Source organism: Capra hircus, chromosome 7 (genome assembly GCF_001704415.2).
Source record: "Capra hircus breed San Clemente chromosome 7, ASM170441v1, whole genome shotgun sequence".
Classification (NCBI taxonomy): Eukaryota; Metazoa; Chordata; class Mammalia; order Artiodactyla; family Bovidae; genus Capra; species Capra hircus.
Window position 1 is genome coordinate 71,976,343 of NC_030814.1, and position 20,655 is coordinate 71,996,997.

Consider the following 20,655-nt stretch of genomic DNA (forward strand, 5'->3'; position numbering starts at 1 on the left):
ACTCAACCTGCACAACACAACTAGACAGAAGCCCGCATGCTGCCAAGGAGAGCCGACACAGCCATAAATACATAAAAAATCACTTCAATCATTTAAACAAACAAACAAAAGAAATGGGAGAACTTAGGGAAAGACCTGGACCCTAACTTCTCCCTTCAATACCATCCCTTCCTGCCGCATCTTCCCAAACTAATCACACCATATTCAACTTCTTATCCTCCCAAAGCAGCAGCTATTTCAATCCTTAGAATCCTAAATCACACTCCCCTCAGCCTAGCACAGTTGCCCTGCCTCAGCTTCCACCATATTCCCATCTTATGCATTCCTGGCACATAAAAAATTATTGAGTAATGAATGAAGAATGCATTGTCTCAATGTTAGCAATTTTCAAAATGCAAAGTTACAATAAAATGTACCCGGTAAAATTACTCTTAACTGAAAACTTAGAATGTAACTCTTACTATAAAAAATAATCATATTAAAAAATGAAATTCATTCTATTAGAATAGTATTATCCTGATACCAAAATCAGAAAGACATTGCAAGAAAACTACAGATTAGCATCCCTTATGCATAAAGATACAAAAATCCTAACAATCCAAATAAAGTGAAAGTGAAGTCGCTCAGTCGTGTCCGACTCTTTGCGACCCCGTGGACTGTAGCCAGCCAGCCAGGGATTCTGTCCATGGATTCTCCAGGCAAGAATACCGAAGTGGGTTGCCATTTCCTTCTCCAGAGGATCTTCCCGAACCAGGGATCGAACCCAGGTCTCTCGCATTGCAGGCAGATGCTTTAACCTCTGAGCCATCAGGGAAGCCAAATATAGCAACAAATAAAAAATATTATATATCATGAACAAGTGAAATTTATCCTAGGAACACAAGGCTGCTTCAACACACAGAAAAATCAATTAATGTAATACACTGTACTAAAGAAGGAAGGAAAGGACTTCCCTCGTGGTCCAGTGGTTAAGAATCTGCCTTCCTAAAAAAAAAAAAAAAGAATCTGCCTTCCAACATGAGGGGCAACGGTTTGATCCCTTTTTAGGAAACTAAGATACTAAGATCCCACATGCTACAGGGCAACTAAGCGAAACTCAAGAAGCCTGTGTGATACAACTACTGAGCCTGAAAGCTCTAGCGCCAGTGCTCCACAATAAGAGAAGTCCAAGCACCACAACTCTTAAGTTACCCATGTGCTACAATGAAGACCCAGTGCAGCCGATACAAAAAAAAAAAAAACAACAAAAAAAAGGCGGAGGGCGGGAGGCAGCCAGGAGGTTTCCCTGGTGTTCCAGTGGTACAGAATCCAACTGCCAAAGCAGGGGAGACGGGTTTGATCCCTGGTCAGGGAACTAACTACGCACCACAACTACTGAGGCTGTGTGCTCTGGAGTCCATACACTCCAGTGAAAGATCCTGCATGATGAAACAAACATTCACCAGCAACTAAGATCTGTACAGCAACTACGACTAGACACAGCCAAATAAATAAGTTAATCAATTATATATTTATATATATAGGTGTGTGTATGCACGCCTATGTGGCGTGGACTTCCCTGTTGGTCCAATGGTCTCCCACTGCAGGGGTCCTGGGTTTGATCCCCAGTCAAGGAACTAGATCCTGCATGCAGCAACTAACAGTTCACCTACCACAACTAAAGATCCCACAGGCTATTACAAAGATTAAAGATTCCGAGTGCCACAACTAAGACCTAGTGCAGCCAAATAAATATTTTTTTTAAAAAAAGATTACTAACCTATGGGATTTCCCTGGCAGTCCAGGGGTTAGGATTCCATGCTTTCACTGCCAAGGGCCCTGATTTAATCCGCGGTTGGCTACTCAGCATGGCCAAATTAAGAAAATAAAGACCTCTGTGTTTCAAGGATACCATCAAAAAAATGAAAAAAATCATAGAATGGGAGAAAATATTTGCAAATCATATCTGATAAGAAACTTAATCCATAATACAAGAAACTACAACAATAAAAAAAATCCCTACCTTTAAAAAATACACAAAGAATTTACAACACAGACTCTCCAAAGTAGCTATGCAAATGGCCAAAAAGCACATAAAAGGAGTCTCAACATCTGTCATCAGGGAAATGTAAAACAAAATCAAGAGATAACACATAACACTCACTAGGGTGGCTAAAATTTAAAAAAAAGCAAGTGTTGGCAAGGATATAAAGAAATTACAACTCTCATACATCATTAAAAGGATGATAAAATGGTACAGTCTGTCAGTTCCTCAAAATATTAAACAGTCACCATGTGACCCAGCAACACCACTCACAGGAATATACCCAACAGAACTGAAAACATATATCCATTAAAAAATCTATACACAAGTGTTTGTAACAGCATTGTGCTTGCATGCATGCTAAGTTGCTTCAGTTGTGTCTGATGGGACCCTATGGACTACAGCCTACCAGGTTCCTCTGTCCATGGGATTCTCCAAGCAAAAACATGAGTGGGTTGCTGTGCCTTCCTCTAGGGGATCTTCTCGACCCAGGGATCGAACCTGTGTCTCCTACATATATACCTGCACTGGCAGGCGGGTTCTTTGTCACTAGCCCCCACGGGAAGCCCAGCATTACGCCTAACAGCCAAAAAACGTGAAAACAAACAAAATGTCTATCGGATGATGAATGGGTAAACAAATAATGATTATCAATGTAATGCAATATTATTTGGCAATAAAATAGAATTAAGCAGTTACAGTAATACTACAATATGGATAAATCTGAAAACATGCTAAATGAAACTAGTCAGACACAAAAGGCCAAAGACTGTATAGTTCCACTTACATGAAATTCATATACAGAAAAGATAAAATACTTTGTCATAGAGACAAAGTAAATCAGTGGTTGACAGGGACTAGGAGAGGGGAAAATGAAGAGTGACTGCTGGCTATGGGTTTCATTTTGGGTGATAAAATGTTCTGGAATTAGATAGTGGTTTTGGTTGCTCAACTCTGTAAATACACTAAAGCCACACTGAGTTGTATCCTTTAAAAAGGTGAATTTTACAATATGTGACTTTTATTTTAATTTTTTAAAATGCAATTACTATGCTTTTTTAATTTATAAGACATATACTCAGAATTTAAATGTGGAAAAAAATTATACATAACATAAAGGATGTTTGATTTTTACAGGTCCATGACATGAGTCTGAGTGAACTCCGGGAGTTGGTGATGGACAGGGAGGCGTGCTGCGATTCATGGGGTCACAAAGAGTCAGACACGACTGAGCAACTGAACTGAACTGAACTGAAAGGATGTTTGATTTTTCCAGGTCCATGCTTTAAACAACAAAAAATACCTTAGGAAAGGAAGAGAGGGAGGGAGGGAGAAAGGGGGGGGGAGACTATCCAAATTATAGGTCATTTAGGTATCAAATAAACATTTATTATTTGTTCTTCTCCCTTGGGTATAAGAAGTATCGTAAGAATACCCACAGGAGGACTTTGCTGGTGGTCCAGTGGCTAAGACTCTACTCTGTGCTCCCAATGAAGGGGGCCAGGGCTCAAACCTTGGTCAGGGAACTAGATCCCAAGTGCTACAACTAAGACTCAGTGGCGTCAAATTAAAAAAAAAAAAAAGCTTTAAAGAATCCCCATAAGGAATTCCCTGGCAGTCCAGTGGTTAAGACTATGTGCTTTCATTGCTGAGTGCCTGGGTTCAATTCCTGGTCAGGGGACTAAGCTGACCACAAGCTGCATGGTGTGACCAAAAAAAAAAAGGAACCCCAGTGAATCTAGAAGACATATCTGTACACCTATGTTCATATCGGCATTATTCACAATAGGCAAAAGGTGGCCATTGACTGATAAATGGATAAAGAAAACGTGGTATACTGCAGAATATCTTTAAAAAGGAGGAAAATTCTAACAGCCTACAACATGGGTAAATTCTTGAGGACATTACACTAAGTGAAATAAGGTAATCACAAAAAGATAAACACTGTATAATTCCATTTACAAGACGTTTCGAGATCAGTCAAACTCAGAAACAGAAAGCAGAATGGTAGTTGACAGGAGTTGGCAGGAAGGGAAAGTGCACAGCTGTTTAACGGGAGTTTGGAGAATGGCTGCACAAAATGTAAATACACAATACTATCAAACTGTACACTTCAAAATGGTTAGGATGGGGAGGTCCCTGGTAGTCTAATAGTTAAGATTCCAGGCTTGCACTGTGGTGGCTCCAGGTTTGAGTCCTGGTTGGGGAACTGAGATCCTGCAAGCCACACAGTGTGGCAAAAAAAAAAAAAAGCTAAGATGCTAAATTTTATACTATGACAAATGAAATAAAGAATCCCCACTGAAACAGGCAAATACATATACTGCTGGCTGAGAGTGTAAATACATATAGTCTTTTAGTGGGCAATTTGGCAATATTTTCAAAATCATAAACATTTAACTTTGACCCAGAATTCGGTCCTGGAGATTTACCCTACAGATTTATTTGCATACATTCACAATGACTTATGTGCACAGTTGTTCCCTTTCAGCAAAAGAATATGTGGAATGAAAATGTTCATACATTCATAAAATAAAATACTATCTAAGTGTATAAATGAATGAGAAAATACTGTTCAAAAATGTAAAGATTTAGACAACAAATTAAGTGAAAAAGAAAGATTAAGTGTGCATAATCTGCTACCTTTATCATACAAAAAGGTAAGAAGGCCCATAAGAACTGAAATTTAGCAGGCAAGGTAGAAGAGTACTTTAGGGTACTTTATTAGTTATCTTTCTATACTATATTTTTCAACCATATACCTAATTCAAAAATCCAAGGTCCATCAGCTTAAAAGTTTTAAGTATCACTACTATGTATACTTATGCTTTCTCCTTTAATTAAAACTGTTTATTTCTTACTGGGTGGGCTAGTAACTAGTTGCCCTAGTGGCCCCCAGTGATCCACATTTCAAGGTATTCCCCTCCCACACTGTATATTTCTTTGGATCTCCTTGTTAAGCTTCTCCTCTTCTGAACCACTCACTCTGGGGAAAGCTGCTAATCACTGTGAGCAGCCCTATGGAGAAGCCCACAAGGTAAGGAACTGAGGTCTCCTATTGTGAACAGCCATATATTATTTATTTTTCCCAATAGCCATATGAGTGCATCATCTTGGACAAGGATTCTACAACAGCCTTCAAATGACTGCAGCAGTGAAGGACATTGTGCTTGTAATTTCATGAGAGAAAGGCAGAACCACCCAGCTAAGCCACACCCTTATTCCTAACTTCGTATGACAGAAATGTTTATTGTTTCAGACTACGCAATTTGCAGGTAATTTGAGGGTAATTTGCTTCCCTAATACAAAGGGAAGTAGCTAAAAGAATTTGTTTCCAAAAAGAATACTAAAGACACAATAAAAATTATCTGTATCATGCTAGATATTAAAATAAAATTTCTATTAAATCAATTAAGACTGTAGCAGACAGGATTTCTTCAAATTTTTACAAGTATGTACAGTTTGTTTAGCGAATTTATAGAAGCACAATAAGCTTCAAATTGTTAAAAGAAATCACTCCAAAACACCAATTTGGCTATATGAAAAATGAAACTTCAGCTCTACAACTATAGAAAATTATTAACTAAAATGAAAAACAGATTGAGAGGAAATATTTATGTCCATAAAATTAAAGGATAATAGCTACAAAACACTACAATCCAGATAAGTCAGTGAAGGATACAGACAGCAAAGGCCACAGAAGAAATACAAACATAAATCACTTTCAACAATAAAACTGTATTAATTAAATCAATCTTTCAGTAGTAGTATGCATCTATTTAATTATGCAAAAAACTTTAAAAAAAATCAATGCTATCAAAGTTGTTTTGTTATCAAAGGGAGGAAAACGTCAGACCCATACACTACTGAGAACTGTGTAAAATCGTACAATCCTTTTGGAAAACCATTCAGAAGTAGGCACATCTGAGATACAAAGAAAATTAACCCATTGCCCTGAAAATTCCACTATCACCAGTTTATCCTTAGGAACAATTCCACAGGCATTACTATGAAATTATTAAGGTACCTATCAAGACTTTACTTAAAACTCCAGTATCTACTCCACCAAGTAACTAATTTCAGTGGTATAATAACCGGCACTGTAACACTTCTGCCCCAAAACTCTACTACATTAGAAAAGCATTTCAAATGCAGCACTTTGCTACCTCTCAACCACTGCTCTGCAATTCTTTACAGATCATGGCATGGTGGAAGTGCTTTTTCTTCATATGTTAATAAGAAAAATAGAGTCGATACTCTGTCAATTGAACCATCTGCAACATTAAAGAGATGCCTTTGGACATAAAATTTCATTACCAATTAGCCTGGCATTAATGTCTATTATTTTTACTGGGTATAGACAGAACTTCCACAATGCACACTGCTGACATCATCAGGGATCCCCAACAGCTCCAATTACTGCTTCAAGAGAAATTATAGAAATGACAAGGGAAATATACCCTCATAATTTACAGAGAAAGATTACCTTCAGATTCTTCTTGCTATATGAGGGGATATCATATAACCAGTAATTATTTTTAATTTAATGTGCAGATATAATTGTTCACCCTCCAAAATGGATTTTATCCTTCCAGCAATCTTAAACATAGTGTTATGGTATTTCCTGTAAGTTTACTAGACGTGAATTTTAGAGGACTTAATAAAGTAATTTTACCTAATAACAGTAACAAACACTAAAATCTGTTCCAATTTATTAAGGGGAAACCACAAGTTTGTATGTATGATTATACAGTTTCTTTAATAAGTCATCTAAAAGACGTAATAGTTAAAAATTAGGATTTGTATACAGGCATAATAAAGAACATAGAGCATCTAGAATACATAAAGAACTCTCAAAACTCAACAATTAAAATCAAACAAATTAATTAGAAAATGAACAAAAAACTTGAGTATATTTCACCAAAGAGGATATACAAATGGCAAATAAGCAGACAAAAAGATGTTCAACACCATTAGCTATCAGGGAAATGCAAATTAAAACCAGAATGAGGTATTATTACATAACTATCAAAATGGTTAAAACAAAAATAGTGACAACACTCAATGATGGTGAGGATGAACAGGAAGTGGATCTCTCATACACCACTGGTGAGAATGTAAAATCGTATAGTCACTCTAGAAATCAGCTTGGCAGTTTCTTATAAAAGCAAACATGCCAGTAACATGTGATTCAGCAATTGTACTCTTGGGCATTATTCCCAGAAAAATGAAAACTTATGTTCACACAAAAGCTATATATGAATGGTCACAGCACTTTTACTTCTAATAGCCAAAAGTTGGAATAAACCCAGATGTCCTTCAACAGGTGAACGGTTAAACACACGTACGTGTGTGTATGTGTGCATGCGTGCGTGCGTGCGCGCGCGCGCGTGTGTGTGTGTGTGTAGAATGCTGCTGCTGCTACTAAGTCGCTTTAGTTGTGTCCAACTCTATGCGACCCCGTAGACAGCAGCCCACCAGGCTCCGCCGTCCCTGGGATTTTTCCAAGCAAGAACACTGGAGTGGGTTGCCATTTCCTTCTCCAATGCATGAAAGTGAAAAGAGAAAGTGGAGTCGCTCAGTCGTGTCCGACTCTTCGCGACCCGATGGACTGTAGCCCACCAGATTCCTCCATCCATGGGATTTTCCAGGCAAGAGTACTGGAGTGGGTGCCACTGCCTTCTACTTAGAAAGAAATAAAATATCAATATACTCAGTAACCTGGATGACTCTCCAGGTAATTTTAAGTGAAAAGACCCAATACAAGGCTATAGACACACACACACACACACACACACACACACACTCTCTGCATGATTCCATTTATGGGCACTTTTTAAATGACAAAATTTTAGAAACAAAGGACAGATTAGTAGTTGGCCAAAGGTGGAAGAGGAATTGCCAGGAAGAAGATGGATGTGATACAAAAGGGCCACAGGAGAGACCCCTGTGGCACTGAAACTGTTAAACATCTTAACTGTGATACTGAGTATACAAATCCATACAGGTGACAAAAATGCAAAGAACTTAACACAGTACATACAAACAAATACAAGTAAAACCAGGGACATCTGGAATATGTCCTTACAGAAATAAAGAATTTTCTTTAAAAAAGAATGTGAAAAACAAAAACTGGGTCATCTGAGGTTTGGTGGATTATACCAATGTCAATAATCTGGTTGTGGTATTAGATGCTTTCACAAAACATACCATTGCAAAATCAAGCAAAACACACATGAGATCTCTGTACTATTTCTTACAACTAACTGCATGTGCACTTATACTACTTTCAATAAAAGTTTCAATAATTAAAAAAAATCTACCTACATGTTCATTTGAATGCATGTCCCTAACATATTAAACAAAGTATTCAATAATATGTATATGAGGCCACTTGTGTGACCAAAAGATTAAAAAAAAAAAAAAAGGTCTACAAACACAAAGAAAATTCTAATAAAATATTAAGAGTGAAAATGAGGGAGCATTGGGAATTCCCTGGCAGTTTAATGGTTAGGACCCTGCTTTCACAGCAGGGGGCCCAGCTTCAATCCCTGGTTAGGGAAATAAGATCCCACAAGTCACAGTTTGACCCAAAAAAAGAAAAAAAAGAGGGAACATATGAAGATGACAGAAATAAAGATCCTTTTTTATTAACATTCCATTTTTCACTTTTACCATGAATTTATGTTACTTTTCTAACTAAAAAGATTCCTAGCAATTTCTTCATTTGAGATCATTTTAAAAAAGTTTCAGAAATGATCATTCAATGAAAATCAAGTCCACCACCAGAAAAGAGGTCAACTCTCCTACAAACCAGGGGGTGGAAATGAAACATTTATATCCATGACAAAGAACACCCAGCAAAGAGCAACAATGTAAAAAATAATACCACTTCACAGCTGGAGTAGGGAAAGATACTGAACTTCTGGCCCAAATTAAACTCTCCTGATTACCAATCAAAAAATGGATCCAATTCTCCTAATATTAAACGAAAACTTAAACTGTCAAATAGTCCAATGCCCTTATCTCACCAATTAAGCAAGAAGAGTTTGGATAAACAGAAAAAAGCAAAACTGTAAAGATATGTTTCTCAAAATTCACAATTCTTCCAAATGTGCATTTGGCTCTTGGCATAGAATAACATGCATCACTTACTGAGCACCTACTTCAAAAACAGCACTGTGCTAGCTGCTTCAGATAAATTATCTTGCTGCATCCTCTCAAATGTGCAAGGCTGCACAGTATTTGCCCCATTTAGAAATGAGGAATGGGCTCAAAAAGATTAGGGACTTCTACTAAACAGGCAGCATCTCAAGGAATCTGTTCTATGAAACTTTTATGACTTAATATCCTTAAGAGCTTATACATAAGAATAGGAAAATGAAAGCTTGAGATATAAGGAGCACAAATTCAAAGCCCTTAGAAACTGATGGCATGAGGGAATGAAGTAAAAAAAAAAAATCTCTGAAGTTTTGAAATTTGGTACATTGAGGATAAGAGCTCACTATCTGATCACCTTCCTACCTAAAATTTACTCCCCTTCCCAACATGTATCTCTGTAATAGTACCATTCATTCTTCTACTCCATGAGTACACTGAGTGTCTGCTACAAAGAAAACATCACACTACACACTGTTAAGATACTAAATGCTGAAATTAGACCAGGAAGAGAAAGGCATAAGCCAGGGGACTGTGAAGCAAGGCACCACTAATAGTTCAGGTCAGGCCAGCCAGGATATCTTGGGTTTAGCATATGAGATTTGGGAAAGTCAAGATGAGGTCTCATCAAAGACACTGAATTTGGGCTTTATTTGTTAGGCAGATGGGGAGAAGAGTTGGGCACTGAAGGTAAAGCTTTCATCAGAGACCTGTGTTTTGTTTGTGTGCCTATAGTCGCTCAGTCCTGACACTTTGTAAACCCATGGACTGTAGCTCACCAGGCTTCTCTGTCCATGGGGTTCCTTCCAGTCTAGAATACTAGAGTGGATTGCCATGCCCACCTCCAGGAGATCTTCCCTCCAGGAATAGAACCCAGGTCTCCCATATTGCAGGCAGATTCTTTACCATCTGAGCTACCAGGGAAGCCCCATCAGAGACCTCACCTCGTATTTCTCATTTTGAAGGTCACAGGTAATTCTGTCTCTCCAGAAAGACTGGAAAGAAAAACAATATGAAGACCAGTAATAAAGATAACATAATAGAATGGAAACAGCATAAAAATTCAACCCTATAACATGGAATACAAGGCCTATATTCATACTTATCTCCTGACAACCCTGCTCCTCTCAGATTCCCATCAAAGAATTTCTTGCCACTTTCATGTGCTTATTCCTCCTTACTTACTGGCTTGTCTCTGCTTAAATATATATAACCTTCTATGAAATTCTTCCACATTACTCCAGGCATGACTTTTTCCAAACTCCCACAGTACTGCTCTATAACTTCTACCAGGCCATGTGGTATTCTGTACTGTCATTGTTTACACCAGTCTTCCTTGCATGGTAAAGTTCCTTAAAAGCAGACTGTATCTTTCAATACATCGAGAAGGCACTCAAGTTCATTTTGATCATATAAACAAGTGATTCCAAGGTTTCCAACCTTGAAAAGAACTGGAGGATGATGCCATCATTAAGACAGGAATTCCCTAGCAGTCCAGTGGCTAAGACTCCCTGATTCCAATGCAAGGAGCCTGGGTTTGATCCCTGGTCAGGGAACTAGATCCCACATGCAGCAAGTTTGCAGGCTGCAACTAAAAGACCCCCACAGGCTGCAATTAAAAGATCATGAATGCTGCAACGAAGATCAAATATGCCTCATGTTACAACTAAGATCTGGCATGGGCAAACAAATGAAAATAAATTTTTTTTTAAATATTTTTTAAAAAGACAGAAGGAAAAGCATGTTTGGCAAAAAAAGATGGTCAAAGGTAGGTAAGTATGCTACAGGTGGAAGAGGAACTCAGCTGGAAATTTGTTTCTTGGTCTGAAGCTCAGAAGTCAGATCAAGAGTTTCCACACAGCAGAGAAGTGAATTAATAAAAGCAGATAAGACTGCAGAGAATGACAGAAAAGAGGAAGAAAAGAGAACAAGCAGTCCAAAAAGGACTGTTTAAAGGAGGAGTGGTCAAAACACTGCACATCTAGTAGGATAAGTCTGGAGGTGCCACTTGTAACTTTGAAAAGAACAGTTCCAACAGAGTAGCGACGCCAATCCACAGGGCTTTAAGGAGGTGTAAACAAAGTAGACAACTCTCAAGAAATTCCCCAGGAAACAGGAAAGTAATCACAGGGGTAAGGATAGAGGAAGATTCTTTAGAATAGACAGATGTCATTCTGTTTTTAGGCAGAAAAAGTGATGCAGTGAAGGTTGAGAATAAAGATCCCAGCAGATAGGAGAAAGTAATGAAGAGAACCAGCAACTCCAGCAAGGACAGATTCAGAGAAAGAGCAGAAGCTGAGAAGTGTGGAGACAGGAAAGGAGGAAGCAGAGAATTGCTGAGATGAGAAGGGAAGAGAGAACCCCATTTCTGTCTCAGGCACCAACACAACAAGCCTTGAACAAAATCTGTACTTATCTCTTTCATTCCTCAAATCCAGGCTCCAACTTTATTCCCAGTCCAGGCAACCCTAAAAGGGCTGCCAATTTTCTCTCCTCTGAAATAATCTCTCAGATTTACCCCCTTTCTACTACTGACTCTGCTCAATTCTAATTTTTAATTACTAGTGCAAGACTCCACAACCTAACATTGCCTCTACTCTCTCCCAGCCAAAATTTCCCCAACACAGATTTCATTGTGTCACTTCTCAGCTGAAATTCCTCACTGGATCCCAGTTTCTATCACATCAACATCAAATGCCAATCTGAATTTCTAGGCCCTATTTCATAAAGACGGGCTTCCCTGGTGGCTCACTGGTCAAGAATCTGCCTATAAGCCAGGAGACATGAGTTGATCCCTGGGTCAGAAAGATCCCCTGGAAGAGGAAATGGCAATCCACTCCAGGATTATTGCCTGAGAAATCCTATGGACAGAGGAGCCTGGCGGGCTACAGTCCACAGGGTCACAGAGTCAGACATAACTGATCAACTAAACCATCCACATTACCTGAGGACATTCATCCTATCCAACCCTGTGAAAATACTGCTGCTGCTGCTGCTGCTGCTGCTAAGTCACTTCAGTCGTGTCCGACTTTATGCGACCCCATAGACGGCAGCCCACCAGGCTGCCCCGTCCCTGGGATTCTCCAGGCAAGAACACTGGAATGGGTTGCCATTTCCTTCTCCAATGCATGGAAGTGAAAAGTGAAAGTGAAGTCACTCAGTCGTGTCCGACTCAGCGCGATCCCATGGACTGCAGCCCACCAGGCTCCTCCGTCCATGGGATTTTCCAGGCAAGAGTACTGGAGTAGGGTGGTGAAAATACTAAGTTTACTTAATTCTTTTTATCCAAAGTACCTTTCTAAACCTAACCAAACCCAACCCAGTCACTGAACTGAAGTCCCACTCTTTACTGGAGCCTTGATTGCTCTAGGTTTCATTCACCTCTCCATTGATCTCCTTAACCACCTGAAAATCCACGGCACAGAACTTAGTACAGAGGGTGGTTCATATTTTCTGCATGTCCAAGACTGTACAGGGGTATACTGTCACAACATCGAGATGTCTGTTTTGAAAAGGCTCCCAAAAAAGTCTCTATTTAACATCCATCCCACATACAATATAGTGTCTGTCTCTACCTAATGAAGCACAAGCTAGTATTACAGTGCAAATCAATTACAAGGTAAAACTGCAAACAAATCTGGCACAAAGATGCTGTGTTTCTCAAAGTCAATGCAAATAATAAAGAACTACTCCAATTAAAGGCAAGAAAAAGGTGATCTAGGTCAACCAATAAACAAGTGACAACTGACAAGGAGAACAGGACAAGAGCTTCAAAGAGAGATGCTGAACATCAAAGGATTAAGAAAAGTTAGTGAAGTGACATCGTGGAGGGAGGATAAAACAAGATTGGCAAAATATCAGGAATTCTTAAAGCTTGGTGAGGAGTACATGGAAATTCAACCACTTTCTCTTCTTTGGTATACACCTGAAACTGTGCACAATGGACAGTTTTTTAAAACAATACCTTAGTTAAGACTAAGCCCTTAAATACTTACAAAAATTTATCCTTATGATCATGGTAAGAAAATGAAGTAAAACAAAGTATGTCATCTACCTATTGTACAATTTTGCTGGACAAAAATTTTAAAAACCTACTTGAGGGCTTCTCTGGTAGTCCAGTGGTTAAGAATCTGCCTTGCAATTCAGGGGACACTGGTTTGATCCCTGGTCTAGGATTCCACAAGTCACTGAGCAACTAAGCCCCTGCACCAAGACTACTGAGCCAGCACTCCAGAGCCCGAGGTCTGCACCTACTGGAGCCCGGGCGCCTGGAGCCCATGCTCCACAGCGAAAGAGGCCACCGCCACAAGAAGCCTGAGCTCTGCCACGAAGAGCAGCCCGTGCTCGCCGTTAACTGCAGAATGCCAGTGTGCAGCAATGCAGACACACCACAGCCAAAATAAAAACCTATTTGATTCTCACCTTATGATAAGAAAAGTTGCCATCATAATCAAATTTTGATAAAGGTTTAAAACTGTCTTTTTTAATTCTCAATTTTACATTTCTATATAAAATCTAAATAAACCTGTTCCTCTCTATTTACTTGTGGAATTTTAGTCCTCAATTTTAATTGTGTTCATTTTTAGTGGTCTTCTTCAGATAAAGAAAATCACTAATATATATTTTAGACTACTCTGGAGGCTGCCTACATCCTAAGAACTTTGAGGATTCCCAAAATTGATGAATACTGCCACAGCATAAATTAACTCAATTTTACCTCCATAAAATATCTAAATGAGGAAGAATATCAAACAAACAATTGCTGCAATCAGCCTAGCAAAAAAGCCAAGAGACACTTCAGGCCCAGGCAAGAGTGTCAGGGACCTTCAAAAGTCCCTACAGAAAACCAAGAGTACTCAAATAATTCTATGATTTCAATAGTTTTCAGTCTTATCCCCAATAATCTTAAGTACCTTTAAGGCAGATCTAGACCTTTTATGACATTTGTTTTTTACTGCAAGGCTATGAAGCCCCAGTGAGATAATACAGACGAAACCACTTAAAACTAAGTTATTGCCTGTTACAACTTGGAGCTCTGGGAACCAACCTTCCTTGAAGATTTTTTCCAAGCACCTACAATATACAAAGCATTGTATACTATATACGTACACTGGCAGAAATTAGACAATTAAATACAAAAACACCAGGTCAGGATTATTAACTATAGTGAGAACCATTTCACATCACTGTATGCAGAAAAAGTAACCAAAGAGCATGAAGGTGAACTGAAGAGGTTGCTCCTTTATGACAGGGGACAAACAGTCTGCTGATAGCTAGTTGTACAAAAACAACTGGCAATACAACATTGAATTATGTTGTCATTCTCTAATTCCAGACAGAGGGTTTAAAATCCTAAAAAGTACTCATTTTAAAATCCTAATAAGTACTTGTTACTCTTGCCAGGAGAATCTTATTCTATCACAGTATCAAACAATAATAGCATGTGCAAAAGATTTTCTAAAATTTCTAGCTCTAAGCACAGGCTCTAATATAGAGTAAGTGCTCTCCACACCTGCTGCATCAACCAGTCACTGTGAATAGTCTGAATATATCAAGTGTGCAGCTATATAGAATTTCTTTTAATTACACTTTGCTCAAGCTTACTGTTCAACTAAATTTGCATTTTGAGACTGACTTCACTTTAAATTCTCAGAAAATATCAAAGGCGAAAATGAAAGCAATCAATTTTGGATGAAGCAATTTAGATTTATACACAATCTGTAAGAAAGACTTAAAAGAATAAATATTCGAATTCCCTGGCGTTCAGTGGTTAGGACTTCACTGCCGTGGCCTGGAACTAAGACTGAACTACTGTTCAGCCCCTGGTCAGGGGAACTAAGATCAATAAGCCACATGCAGGACGGTCAAAAAAAAAGAACAGATACTGGTTTCTTCAAGTCAATAGTCTTTGAGTAATCTTATTTTCTACATGAAGAAAATTTTTCTGCACTTATACAAGTTTAACTCTCATTTTAGATGCATAACATTTTTTCTAAAGGCTCTAGTATTTTAGAACCAGTAATGACACCTCTTTGATAAGAACCACATAGACTTACACTTAATAAACTTCTAGAGAAACATGTATCTCCACCTTCCAATCTAAGTTTTTATGTAAAGACAAAACTATATACATGTAAAATACATTTCAATGTAACAAGGAAGGATTTGTCTGAGCTGCTGCTGATAGGCCAACACAGCCTATCCACCCTAAAAAGTATCTAGGACAAAACAGACTCAAAATAACTACAAAAACAAATTTTTTAAATCTGCAACTGCCAAACTAAGAAATCAAGGAGTAGTACTAAAGCATATTTAAGATATGAATCAACAGAAACAAAAGCGACACACCCACATTCTCACTCTTAATTTTAAAGAACTGCAGGGCTATATAGTAAAATGAACATTGAAGGCACTCAAAACTATCACCACACACCATAAAGTTTTTTCTATCTAAATCTTTACAGAGTATTTCAGAGACATCTTGGGAGGGACTGGGATCCTCTCTGGTGACATAACAGATGACCATGACAATGTGTCTGGGCAGAAACAAAATCAGAATCAAATATTTAAAGTTGAAAGGCATCTTTTAACAATCAAGCTGGTTCAGATTTTAAAAGTGATGAAACAGGGTAAGTGAAGTCAACTGGTCATTTAGCTAACTAGGGACAGTCAAAAATTCTGGGTGAAGACCAGATTTTCAAAAAGCAAGTATCATTTACCACAATCTAACAATAGTAGGTAGCACTACTGAGTAACTCAAAGTGCATTTTTTCCCATTTCCATACACATACACCCATACCACACACATAACTACACTTCAAAATTTAAGAGCAGAGAAGGTTCAAGAGCGTATTCTCATGGTGGCTGTTACCATAGGATGCTGTACAACACATACCTCAGAAAAAAATAGCCTAATTTAAATTTTGACTGATGTCCAAAAAGGCCTTTTCATCTGAGCTACCCTGAATGTGAACCCAAAATGTACTTCAACCTGCAAGTCATCCCATCAACTAAAAATATAACCCATGCCTTATGCAAAAATAGGACTCCAGGTAATTCACTGATTTCTGTACTCAAGACACAACCAAGGCAAAGCCAAGGCCACTTTTAGAAAAAAAGCTGAACAAATGTATACCTCTATCTTGAAAACTTAATTCTGAACTCAACCAAATGCCCTTAAAAGCTTAACTCTTAACCAGTCCTCAATGGAGAGTTAACTTGGAAAATCAGAAAAGAATCAAACTCATATAAGACAGAAAAAATTTTAGATCAAAGTAAAATTTTCCCAAAGAGCTTATCATTAGTAATAAGCTTTCATCTGTGAACTGGTAAACAATCAAAAACCAATTAGTTATAACTGGTTTTTATAGTTTCCCTTTAAGTTGCCTGTATATATACATTAATGTATCTATTTAAGTTGTACCAAAAACTGCTTACAAATGGCAATTCCTGTGAAGTAGATGATGATGAAGTTCCAGGTAATTCTAGCATGTTTCCTAATGTACTGGTACTGGAGTCTGGATCATCCTGAAAAGATAAATTTATTGAGTTTAATTGCTCTTCTATAGTAACGTTTGTATCTCCTAGTGAAAGGGGGGCTGGGAGAAGGGCTGCTCTTTCATGGCTGCCGTCCACGTCACTTCTTTGCTTATTTCTCTGCGTTTCGGCCTGAGGAGCTAATGGCAAGAATGGCGGTTTGCCTGCACCGTGTCTACTGTCTGGTGTGCTGTCTTGTTCATCTCCCATGGCCACGTCTACATCATTTTCTGATTTAGGCTCATAATTGCAGGTGGCATTGGTTTGAGTTTCCTCAAAGATCTCCTCTATACTCTCATCCTCTGTGACTGGCTGTTCTGGGTCCATTTCAGAATCTACATCTGCATCGTCCACACAAGTAAAATTCTCAAAGTGCAGAAAGCCATTCTTGACAGTCTTTGTTACTTTTACCTGGAGTTCAGGGGAGTTATTACAAGAGGGTTCCTGTTTCATAGCAAGTGCTGTTGGACCACCAGGATTCAAGGAAGTGCAAACAACTGGCGACTGAGCTCTTGAATCACTTTTTTCAGGGTCTTGAAAGGATTCTGATCCATCAGCAGACCCATTTATATACTCTACATTGATCATGGAGGCCAAATCCTGTAGTTTCCGCAGTGGAATGTAACAAGATGGAGAATCTTGTCCATAAGCATTTTGGGATGTTCCACTGGCAGTCGATAACTGCATAGTACACCCATTAAGTGGCTCAGAAAAATTGGATTGACCATTACCGAAAGGGCTGTCCTTGTCTTCAGGGGCATCTAAATTCACTGGATTGGAAAAGGGCAGCAGACAATTTCTTCTAGGTAGTTTACAGGTCTGATCCATCCTGGGCCAGCATCAACCTGGAATCCAAAAACACGGCAATTAATCTGGGTTAATGGGCCATTTGACTCTTATCTTCAAAATGGCAGCCACTTCTCAAGGCCTAGTGGCCTCAATGCTTTTCTGCTGCACTTCCACGGGTGGAAAAAGTTCCCCAGTTGACGATGGAAAAACAGCCTCGGTGAGCCTCCGCGAACTCCATCTTCCCGGAGACGGGTAGATCTTGCCACATGGAAACAGCCCGTCCCTTTTTCCTGCAGGCTGGTGGGCAGTTGGGCTGATCTAAAATTAAAATCCCGTTGGCAGTAGAAATTTCCAAATCTCAAAACAGGATTGTCTTTCCCCTCCCCCGCTAGGAGTCCAGCGGCCGGATCTCCCAAAAGCAGGGGGCTGTAGGGTTCGAGGCGGGCTCCGGGACGCTGCACAAAAAGGTTACCCCCCCATCCTTCCTGGCTCGCTCGGGCGCAGCGGTCACAATAGCGCTGCACCCTGCGCCCCAACTGGCGCCCGAGCCTTTGCAGTGACCGTGCTCAGGCCGCAAGCAAGTCAGCGAAGCGGGTGCACCCCGAAGTTCTCCTTTCTGTTTGCAGGCCTGCTTGGTCCATAGCTCCAGGCCCAGAGGCCGGAACGCGGCAGGGGGAGAAACGGAGGCAGTCGGTGAAGCCGAGTCAGGGCAGCAGCAGCAGCAGCTGCTACAGCTTGACAAACATGGCTGCTGCCGACGCCGCCGCCGCCTGCCCGGGCCGCGTTCCTTCCCGCAGCGCCGGTAGCACCTCCTGGCCGAGCCGATCGTACTCATCAATATTCAGCACCAAGCAAAGTTTGCTGCAGGAGGGCAGCCGGCCCCATGCCCCCCAGCCGGCTACCTGAAGGGAGGCGGAGGCCGAGGTGCGCGCGGGAGGCCGGCGGGGCACGGGCCGCGCGGGGAGGAAGTTCGCGGAGGCCCGGCCGGCTAGGCCTGAGCCCGGCTGGTAGTGATGGAGGGGGAGGGGGCCTGCGGCTGCAACGCCGCGGGCCACCAACCCTGCGCCGCGCCCGGCCCTCCCCCGCGCCCCTCACCTCACGGCCACCACCATCTTCCCCGCCCGGCCGCCTCCCCCATCCGCTCGCGCCAGCCCGCCGCCCACCCCAGCGCACTAGTTACCGTGCCCCGCGCCCCCTCCCGGGCCGGCTGGGGGGAGGGGGTGACCCTCATTACACTGGGGCGCGAGCGGAGCGGTGGGGAGAGCGTGGAGCCGCTCGCCGCACCCCCCTCCCCCCGCGTCTCTCTTCAGGAGAGAAGGTAGCAAGCGCGACCTGCCCCGGCCTATTCCGCCGCCGCCTCCTCCTCACACCCCCACCGCGCGCGCCCCCGCGGTGGCGCGTGCGACCGAGCGCCTCGCGCCGGCCCGCGTGCGGCTGGGGCCCCGAGTGCGCGCGCACCCCTTCCCCCAAGGCGCGCGCTCCTTTGCCTCACTCTTCGGGGTTCAGGGCGGGTGAAGTCGGGCTCGCGAGCGCGCCACCCAATCAGCGGAGCCGCCGCTGCCGCCCCCTCCCCTCCCCCTGCGCGCCCGCTCGCGGCCCGGGCCTACGGGCCGGCCCGACTGCCCGGGCGGGGCCTGAGGCGGGCTCCCCAGGGGCCTCGCGCGCCTCCCCGGAGTGTCGGGGCCTGCGGGCGTCGTGGGTGGCATTCCGATCCCCTCACCTACCTCGGGGAGCTGCGCCGGCCCCGGGCTGCACACGTTTCCAGAACCCTACCAGTCTGGAGCCCCAGCCCTGGCGGCACCTGGCTGGGCTGAGGCCTGTCCGACCGCCCCGCCAGCCCCGCTCGGGCCCGCGTCAGTCCCGGCCTCCATCTTAGGTTACAGCCCGGGTTCCCTATCCACTGGGCACCTGCCTTCAGCCCGCTCGGCTCGGGCTCGAGACCAAGGCAACCCCCCTCCTACCGCGGGGCTCACCTGGGGGCTTGGGCTGGGGTCTTCGAGGCCTCAAACCCCGAGCAGGCGCGGCCGCAGGTGAACCCCCTGCCGGGCCGCACCCCAAGCCCACATCACCACCACCACAGACCAAGCAGAGCAGGAAACAAAATGGAGGCAGCAGCTCGGGTCTGCCTCCCCGAGCCAAGCCTGTGCAGCCCCAGGGCTCCCTCCTGCCGCAGGCCCGACGCCCGCGAGGCCGGGGGCTGGCTCGTCCCAGGCGCCAAAGGCAGCCGCCCTAGAGCAGCGCAGACAGGCCGGGGACTCAGCCCTGCGGTCCCCACAGCCCCTCACCCACCATCCCTTCCCTTCCCCCTCCCTCCATTCCTTTTCCTCCCCCTGCCCGGCCGTGCGGGGTGAGCGGCTCCCGGGAGCCGGGTCGGGTCGGGTTACCCGCCCGGGCACTGCCCGCCCAGCCTTGGCCTCCGTGGGGGGATGAGGCCAGGCGACCCCCGCGCTGAGCCCACCCCCCGCACCCGAGCCGGGCAGCAATCTGACAGCGCGCCCGCACCTCGGCCTGCCGCGGTGCGGCCCCCGCTCATTGAGGCCGAGTCCCGAGCCCGGGCACCGCCGGGACGAAGCTCCCTCGTCACCCCCGGGCCCAGGGGTCCTCGCAGCCCCGGGCGGGGCGAGGGGAGCGCTGGGGGAGGGGTCCACTAATCCCTGCACCGCCTCCCGCGCCTAGTCCGGGTCTAGGCCTGGCACAGGCACTCGGGCCGGGGGCGCGGGCGGGCGTCAGTAGGTGTGTGCGCGCGGGGCAGTGGACGCGGGCTGGGGGCCCGGAGGGGCCGAGCCTCGCTCCGCGGACGCTGCAGTTCTCTGCACCCAGGCAGATGGCCCTCTCGTGCCACCTCCGCCCCGCGCAGGCCGCCTGCTCCGCAGCCCTGCTCCCCGGGGAGCGCGCGCCTCGCCCCTGCGGGCCGGGCATCGGGACCCCGGCGGAACAGCGGTGGGAGGGCGGACCGCTGAGCTGGTCCCGCCAAGACTGCTCGCCTAATTCCTGGTCTGGGGCGCTCTGCCCTCGGGCGCCTGGCACCTCGAGGCCTGCACGCAGTACCCGGGGCCCCGCAGCACTGGCCTACTGCGTCCAATCACCAAAGACACCGCGAGGGCAGGTGGGGAAACCCAAATAATGACCCCGCGACGCCGACGTCCCCC

General features: G+C 43.5%; 1 protein-coding gene across 6 annotated transcripts in view; it reads right to left on the reverse strand.

Annotated features, from left to right (window-relative positions):
* The window catches only part of NSD1 (nuclear receptor binding SET domain protein 1), a 147,989-nt gene extending 127,845 nt beyond the window's left edge, over positions 1-20,144 (reverse strand). The window contains exons 1-3 of one of the 6 annotated variants that reach the window (XM_018050622.1): positions 18,687-18,920; positions 17,449-17,562; positions 16,619-16,708 (exon numbers count right to left, since the gene is read on the reverse strand). In XM_018050622.1, coding sequence (XP_017906111.1) covers positions 16,619-16,708; positions 17,449-17,478 — 120 coding nt within the window. In that variant the 5' untranslated portion in view covers positions 17,479-17,562; positions 18,687-18,920. Of the gene's footprint in view, positions 1-16,618; positions 17,563-18,408; positions 18,647-18,686; positions 18,927-19,479; positions 19,816-20,008 lie in introns of those variants that run through there. The other 5 variants (XM_018050623.1, XM_018050618.1, XM_018050620.1 and 2 more) reach the window with 5 other exon arrangements.